General features: G+C 36.4%; 1 protein-coding gene across 1 annotated transcript; it reads left to right on the forward strand.

Annotated features, from left to right (window-relative positions):
- The first annotated feature begins 7,911 nt into the window (after nt 1–7,911).
- LOC117788432 (protein terminus) lies at nt 7,912–9,036 on the forward strand. Its single transcript, XM_034627199.1, has one exon. The coding sequence runs from the start codon at nt 7,912–7,914 to the stop codon at nt 9,028–9,030; it is 1,119 nt and encodes a 372-aa protein (XP_034483090.1). The 3' UTR covers nt 9,031–9,036.
- The last annotated feature ends 240 nt before the right edge of the window (nt 9,037–9,276 follow it).

Consider the following 9,276-nt stretch of genomic DNA (forward strand, 5'->3'; position numbering starts at 1 on the left):
CCAAATCATTTTCCCATTGCCAAACTCCAAATCCAAAATGCAAAATTTTCAAACAAAATGAGCGCATACTGCAATAGTTTGGCCAACATGGGATGATTTAGGATGAGGGAGGAAATTTGTTGGCGTTATTTACGTGGCCGTAAAATTGCATGCGGAAAGGCAGCCACAACAACAACAACCTGACAGACGAGTTGCAGGCTGCCATATTGCTGGATCCGCTGATATACGTCTGTATGTAGATACATATAGTAATGTTAGAAATGCTACCCTGTGTGTATGAAGTTGCATATAGACCAGGTGGTTAGCAGTCAGCGCATTGTACTGCAAATTGTGGCAAGCATTGATGGCATATTAGATGCCCCATTCAAGCGTTGAATGCTACCATATGGAGAAATTTCAGCTTTAATGGCAATTGAACATTGTTGAAGGTGCACAGTGCAACAGGTTGTTTTAAAACATGCCGATAAATTTAAATCAATTATTTACTACATTCATTTGTATTTAGAATAACATAAAATTAAATAAATTTGCATTGTACTATTAATAATATTACGACTAAATTTAACACATTAGACACATTCATACCTGGATCCAGGTAAAAATCCAATTCCTTAAATAAAACTCGGAAAAATGAATACGCTTAAATTTACAGTTGGTATAATATAATTAAATAAATAATTTTTAAAGTAAATTATTATATTCAATGAATTTCTGGGCAGTTTTTATTGATTACAAAGCTGTCTAGTTTCAACAAAAATTTAAACAAATTATATTCAATGTGTTTGCTAATTTTACACAGCACTTCATACCATAATCTTTCATAGGCAATTAATACACTCTATTAATTCCATTTTGATTATAATGGAACTTCATTTGTATTACTGAAAACATGTCGAAGTCATTGTAATTAATATTAAAGGCAATTTCAGCACAATGCGAAAACAATGACGATGCCTGTCAGGCATTAGGATATTAATTAAATGCATAATAAGCACATGCACAGAACTACAAAATAACAGTAATAATAATAGTAACAATAATAATAATAGTAAAGATAATAAGGATATCACATAATAAACTATTTAACAGTGCCAACATCAAATGCAAAATGCAAACAAATTGCAATTTGCAATTGTTCCATGGAGCGTGCTATTGTTGCTCGTCATGACAACACAAATATTGCACACATGGTAGTTTTGTGTCAACACGCCGAAGATTGTATACCCTAATTTTGTTTAGGAAGTAGCTTGATATAAAATAATTATATTTAAAAGATTTATACGCTTGTTTAGTGGGTTTCTGCAATTGCGAGGTAAGAATTTATAATAAAAAACATTAAAAAAGTTATTAGAATAGAAAGTAAAAGATAGAGTAAGATAAATTTTAAAATAAATATTAAAAATTAGTAAAAATATAGTCAATTTGATGGATTATATTTTAGATAAGTCGGAGCAAGATATATATATAAGTTTTCACAAAATTCAATAAAATAGTTAATAATGTATCTTGTTTATTCAAATAAAAAAAAAATTGCTTAAAAAATATAGTTATATTATTATTATTATTTCTAACATATCGCTCCCATGTGCTTGCTTCATATATTATAAATATTTTGTTATTTCTCAAAATTATAATACCTCAGAGAGTGTTATCACAATTGAGATTTAATAAAGGCAAACTACTGTCTGTTGACAAAAAGAAAATGTGCGAAATTGTAAAATTGCCAGAGCAAATGTTGGAGACGAGCAAAAGAATTGATTTAACCATTGATAGAAATAAGTCTGGTATCGTATATGTTTGAAGCACACTTGATACAACTGCTATAGCAGATATATTGCCCCGATTGGAAGTGGAGGAGCTACACATGTGTATAAGATGTGAGTAGAAGCTGCCGCTTGTTGCCAAGGCGCTAGTTGAAATGTTGACAATCGATGCGTGGCTTTTGTTTGAAAATCTAAGCAAATGTGTGTGTAGTACGACGACTATTGTGTATGTGCGTGTGTGTAGGTGAGTGTGTGGGCATGTGGGCGTGTGGGCGTGTCTGTGCATTTCAGCAGAAAAAAACACGCAAGTTGAATGGGCAATCCAAGCAGAGCACTCAGCTGCTTGGCAGCTTCAAATGATAAATATGCAATCGGGCCAAAGGTGCACAATTTTTATATGCATTTCTCAGTTTCCCTGCTGGCGTTTAGTCGCTAGCCACGCCCCCAGTCCCAGTTCGTACTTACTACCTTTTTTTATGCTAGAAATTTTTATGCAAAAACAATTTATTACACTTTTGCCCGAGATCCGGATGCGGATGTGGATGCAGATCCGTAAGCATAAAAGTATTGTTGCAACGCCATAACGGTATAACGGCTGCTAGCAGTTATCGCCTTATGCATATCACGATTGCCTCCTAGTTCCTAGTTTCTAGTTTCCCTGCCCCAATGGCAACCTGCAAAATTCTTAACGGCATCCTGGCTGGCCAACGACGGCGATGAAGATGTGTGCGATTGCGTGTGATATGCTTAAATTATTGCAATTCCTTTGACGCCTCCCACTCCTCCACCTTCCTACCCTCCTCCTCCTCATTATCCTTCTCCTCCTCTCGTGCATGCCTTTATCATCGAAGATTGATTGCATTGCCAAAGTGTTCCCCTATCTTATGCCATACAAGTCTGTGTTCCACTGTTTATGATTAGGGACACGCTCTGAAAGCATCTCAAAGTATTTCAGAGACAATGGCAGTAGCAAAAGTGAAGCTGCTGCTTCTTGTAATATTATCTTCTCTATAGCTAAGCTACTTAAGTATATATATTTTTTTAATTAAAATAGAATCGAACTAAGTCTTACAAATTAAAGGAAATATTTTCAATGAGTTATTCTTTAAAAAAAATGGATTAAACAATTAGGCAGTTATTTGTGATCAAAGACATACAGATAAATGAAAAAATATAAATGATTGAAGCTTTAAAAAAATTAAATTCAATCCTTAGAGAAGTCGGCTTAAATTTAGAGCTTAAATCAGAGATTAAAAGTGCCGATTGATCATAAAATATTTAGCTTTATACTTGGAACGCAATTAAACTATTAATTAAATATGAAATAACTTTCAGCTGATGTTAATTTAATAGAAAACCGCTTAACTATTACATTGTTAATAAAAAATAATTTAATATTAGATTTAAATAGATGCATAGCTATTTTAAGCTTTTTAAATTTCAATGTCTCATCTGCTATACACAAATTTTAAAAGATGAAAACCTTTTAAGCAGATGAGGTAGGTCTATCTAGTTCTATCTTGGATAAGTACTGGCTGAATCAGAATTTTGATCAGTATTTCAGTATTTTGATAAAGCAATTTTAATTCTCAAAAATTTATTCAACACTTAAATTCTGCTGTCAATTAAATTTCAACTGCAAATCTTCTCTCTCGATTACAATATCAATATGCAGTTTTAATAGTATTTAAGAAATAATTGTAAGACATAAGTTTATACTTGTAAAATCTGATGCTTGGCCAGGCTGATGTTTAGGATGGTCCTTGATTTAAATACGCAATCCAAGTGGTTTTTTTGTTGGCAAGCCGAAATCCTAGACTTCATCCGACTGTTGACTGTTTGGCTAAGGACTGCACGCCTCATCTGCCAATTGAGTTAACCAGGCGTATTCTAAGCTGCTTTCATTCTCTTGCTATCTTGCTTTCTATTGCTGCCTGCCTGCTTTGCTTTCAGCCAAGTTCAATATGAGTCTAACGGCCTTTTTAGCTCAAGTCTTAAACAAAAAGTTGCTGCAGACATTTTAAGATGCGCCTTAGGGGGTCAAAGTTGTCGGCTTTGCACGCAGTTTAAAGCGACGCCTGCATGTGGACAAGGACAGCAGGACATGCACACATGTATCCTAGTACAAATAAACACACACACACACACACTCGTGTGTACATATATGAATAGTATATACGTGTGTACACTTGGCATTAACATAATTCATATTTTGTTGTATTTGCATAATAATAAAGCTGCTGATGCTGGCACATCAGCAAGATCGAGGGGAAGGAGACAGAGACAGAGATAGAGAAAGGGAAAGAGACAGTGGTCTTTTAGCTGCTTCTGCCAGGACTTTTGGATGAGCTGCGGGACGAACAATGCTGCTGCTGTTGACAAATGGAACACATTTGGCTACACCCAAAACAGCGTAAACAAACCGAGCTGAGATTTATATAAGAAAGAACGGACATCCAAGCTGAACATGAGGATGAGAAGACGGGGGAAAGAAGCCCGCATAAATGCATGAATACTTATGGGGATGTCAGGCAGCGACAGTGCATGCTAAACTGTATGCCATGTGGGCGTATGTCCTGTTAGTTCTGGGGAAAGCGGCATTGTCATGTTTTTCCGCTGTCCGTTGTCAGTTGTCCGTGTCCGTGTCCGTTGTATTGCACTGACATCTGGGCAACATAATTCGTTGACACAGACAACAGTTATGTATACATTATGTATATAAGTATATCTTGTTTTGTGGATCCCAACAGATTTCGCTGCTCTCTCTCTCTCTTTCCCTGTCTCATTCGTTTTGTTTATGTCAAATGTGCATTAGGTTTTTTATAAATAACATCTGAAAATATAAAGACAAAATGAACTCACTCCACTTTTTGTGTGTACTTTATGGAAGTATTTACACACAACTAGTGACATTTTAAAAGCAATGTGCCTCGCATTCGTCCCCTTGGGTACTATCAATTTTCCATGGGATCAACCCCACCCACCTGAATTTACCACCTAACGAAAAAATTAATCACAGAGAAGTTCGAAGCGCTCACCTGACAATTTGCACGTGCCCGCGCGCTCTGCACGAAAAGATACCCAGGTGGACTGTGCTCGGTGAAGGTGTGCTCGGTGAGGCGTTAAAATGCCATCATTAAAAATCAATGCTTAAAGATTTATGAGCTTAACAAAGTGTTAATTACACGGGGCCAACAACAAAATGTAACCAAGCGAAGCGACAGACAACCCTAAAAATAAGACTGAAGTAAAAGAGAATTGAAAACCAAGCAAGTTGCACAAAAACGAATCATAAACAAAAAAAAACAAAGGTAGAAGAGCTATTTTGAAGACCCACAAAGTTAAGCACAAAAACAATTTGCAAAAGTATAAGTATGTACGTGCAGTGTTTGTATGTCTGTGTTCACAACTGTATATGCTTCAATTTAATTGACTTTTAGGCTCGAAAGCATAACCTAAATTAATATATAATTACTAGAACGAATTTTTAATAACAATGAGCTACTCATCACAATTTTTCGCTTGAAGCGCAAATACGAGTACATGCACATTAATAATTAAACATGTGAGCACAATAATTATGCTCTTCATTAAATTTTTTCAACTTTACTTATTGAATTTGGTTCCTTTGTTTTAGTTTCGTACTTAAATATGCTCAGCTAAATTGCGCTGTCGTCTAAAATGGCTGCCGATATCGATAGCTGCAAATAAAATTTGATATAAAAGTTAAAATGGCTGTCACGCGTTTGCTTTATCGGCAGGCGATAATCGAAATTCGACAGCAAGCGATCTTTGTACAACATTGCGCTATTAACCAACACTGAAAAATGTTGAAACTTAAATTTGAACTTACCTGTTAGAGTACTTCGTTTGCTAATTAGCTTAAAATACACAAGTTAACGTTGCACGCAGCTAATCCGTAGCTAAAGCCCTAATAGTCGAAGCTTTCGACTATTCTCTCGGGTTGTAAAAATATGTAAATAAATGGAGCCAAGGCCAAAAATTAAGGTTACTGAAGGTGGCTGATTACAAATTAAAGTAGAATAGCGTAGGCTGCCACAGACCGAACCCTCGAAATTTAATCAGACCAGAACAAAAGGCGAGAACAAAAAAAAAGACTAAATAATATAACGAAATGCAAAAACAGCGAGAAACAAGGCGTTACAAAAAGAAACAGAGAAATGCCTTTCATTTTGACCAAACAGCCAAGGCAAGAATGAGCCAAGAGCCAACGAACAGGAGAAGACATAGTAAGAAGGATAACCCAAACAACTTTCGTTGTGGACGTTTTCATAATTCTGGCAAAGGCAAAAGATACGAACGGAACGCAAAATAAAGTAAAGTGAAAGAGGAAAACCCAACACGTTAAAATAGCAAAAATCAACAACCGAAAAACGTAAAGATGCCAGGCAGCAGTTTTTCCTTTAACATAAGCTGTTGTTGAGGGTGTGGGGTCTATATGTGGGTGGGAGGGAATGAGGATTGCAGATGGATGAGGGGAGACGACACCGACAACGATGACGATGACACACGTGAGGTTTCGCAGCAACAAAAATACAATATACGTATTTATATACATTCCATATGCATATATTGTACAGCTGTTTTCGTGTATGTGTGTGCGTGTGTGTCGGTGTGTGCGTGTGAAGGACGAACCACACAAACGCACGCAAAAGCCTTAAATATGCTTAAACTACTAAAGAAGCCATAAAGCAACCCAATGGGCCAACGACTATAGCACAACAATCGTTTACCTACGGAAAGGCGTTGAAAATTTCTTTGCACACACTCGCATTCCCTTAAATGCTACTATTCAAACATACTTCTTGGCCAAGTCCATGTCCTGGCATGTCCTCTTAACAGCAACGTGTTCGATTACAACTGCAACTTGTCAACTTGTTGCCTACAACTTGTTCAAGTTGCAGGGGAAATTTCACAAGCAAACAGGCAAATAAAAATGTTACAACAGCTGTTAACTAAAAATAGGGATGAATTTATTGTTTGGGTTAAAGATTTTTTTTCGCATAAATTTAACAAATTTATTAAGCACTATTTTCAGATATTTGTTTAACAATAACAGAGCCACACAAAATAAACCTTATCGGCTTTATATGTAGTTTGATGCGATGAATACGAATCTGATAACATATCTTGATCGAGCACGGCAGGATTTTTGGATTTGATTTTGGATTTCATGGAACAAAAGTGATAAATAGTTTAAAAATCTTTTTTTAATACAAGTAGTTTTAGTTTTTATCATTTATCACTATATCGTTGATTCAAGTAAAAATTAATGATTACGCAAAAAATTAGAAATGAAGTAATTTACTTAAAGTATGTAAAGCTATTTAAAACAATTACAAACCGTTACAACTGGCTATGCATTTTTAAATTGAAGCCAATAAAAAGATCTGAGAGAATGTTTGAATGATAATAAAATAAGTTCTTATTTGAAACAGAGGGTAATTCTTGCAGGGGAAAGTTCAAAGGGTAATTTCCTTAAAGTGCCAGTTATAAGTTATAAGAGTAATTTATTTCGTCTGTTAAAAAAGGGAAAAATTTATGCAGAGGGACTTCGATAAGAATATCCAAAAGGAATAAGTTGGGACACTTTATAAGAGTCACTTATTTTGGGCATTTTAAAAATCCCAGCGAGTAATTATTTAAGACTTATAAAAAGGAAAAAATTAATACAAAGGGATTTTGGTGAGAATATGCACAGGACTTAGCTGTGGGAAAATAAAAGACAATGGTAAGAATGTCCAAAAGGATATGGTTGTGACACTTTATAATAGCGGCCGATATTTGACAGTATAAGTAAAATTACAAAGCCCGAGGCATTGGAAATTCCCCATAAACTATTTATGCCTGTTGGGATATCTGTAAAAGTAGGTATACAAAGTATTTGAGTCTTATACCTGCTTATACAGACAGAATATTCGAAAGGATTATTTAGCTACGACACATTTTATCTTGTTGGTAAATTCAAATTTTTCGGTTTATGGCTGTGCAGCTGTTGTATAGTCAGGCAGGTAAATAAAAGGTAGCGGTGCTAAACAGGTACTACGGATGTTGATACGGTTCTATATAAAACCTTCGACACAATGCAACTGGTTATCAGTAAATATTTGAACTTACAACTGGCAACATGTCACGTCACAGGCAATCACGGTTTATATTTGAAACGAGTGAAAATGTGAGAACCTTTCGTCATCAGCCCTTCATCAGCGAACTGAGCGTGGAATGCCAGAGTTGTCAAAGTCGTGTTAGGGCAAATGAGCCGTACAGTCATCATTGGATGTCTAGCGAAGATGGGCAACACATCAAGTTAAGTCTGGAGGAGAAGCTGCTACTCAAGAGGATCGAAAGAGAGAGAGTTGACACCTTTATAATGTGCGATGAGAGCGCCGTGGGACGCACTCGGGACTTTCTACTGGATGCCGGAATGGAGGCAGTTCCGCAACTGCTGCGTTTTCTAAACTATGAAGCCAGTCAGCTCGAGGTCACCTTTGGCTTTTATGTAAACGTGACCAAGAAGCGATTATACTACGAAACCTTTCCTATAATAATAAAACATTTTTTGGATATTGATGAAACTGTTGACATGGTCTTTACCCGTATGGTGGAAAAGATAAGCAGCTATGTGCTGTCAACACTAAGAGTTCCAATGGAGGCATGCACCATCAAGCGGTTGAAACTGATTGTCCACCGACAATTCAATAGCCATCTGCAGCTTCCCCTGCAGTATCGCGTGAAGAGTGATGTACGTGTCAAGGCAACAAAAATTGCGAAACCTGTTGACCTTCCGCTGCTCACGGAGAGCTACATCAACTACCATGGTAAACGCTTTGGACACTTCCCTGACTCGTTGCAGGTGAATCTCTATTGCTTTCGTGTCTGCCCCCGCACCAAGGAGCTCTATGCAGTGCCGTATTTAATCAGAAGCGAGGATGTCAACAACACGCCCACTTTCCTCATTCAAACCGATGTTGCAGGCGAATTTCGTGGCATGCACGAAATACGAAACGTACGTCGATTTTTGCGAAGTGATCCCAACGATCGCGTGCTCGTGTGTCGACAGTGTAAAGCTCATTTTTCAAGTCGTTTACACTTCGCATTGCATAAGTATGTTGATTGTGGGCGTGGCATTGTGGTCATGTCATTGGACATGGACACTGACGGGGAATCAACGGAGGTATACGAAAATTGTTTCTCACTTCCAAAACAGTTCTTTAAATTCGCTTGGTTTGCCATTGGGCCTAACTAAGGATATTAGGAATGACATAAGTATTTATAAATGTGATATAAATATATAACTACTAATAAATTTGATCAAAGCATAACATATAGTATACTTTAATTTAAAAATTTTAACTTTTCAACAACTCATTTTTAGCCGAAGGCCTATGCAGCCTTGGCATTAACATGTTGACTCGAGTTTTTAAACAGAAGTTATTTCTCCAAATAAATAAACACACAAAAAAACTTATATACTACGAGGTAAAAGGGTGAG

The sequence above is a fragment of the Drosophila innubila genome (genome assembly GCF_004354385.1).
Source record: "Drosophila innubila isolate TH190305 chromosome 3L unlocalized genomic scaffold, UK_Dinn_1.0 0_D_3L, whole genome shotgun sequence".
NCBI classification, from domain to species: domain Eukaryota; kingdom Metazoa; phylum Arthropoda; class Insecta; order Diptera; family Drosophilidae; genus Drosophila; species Drosophila innubila.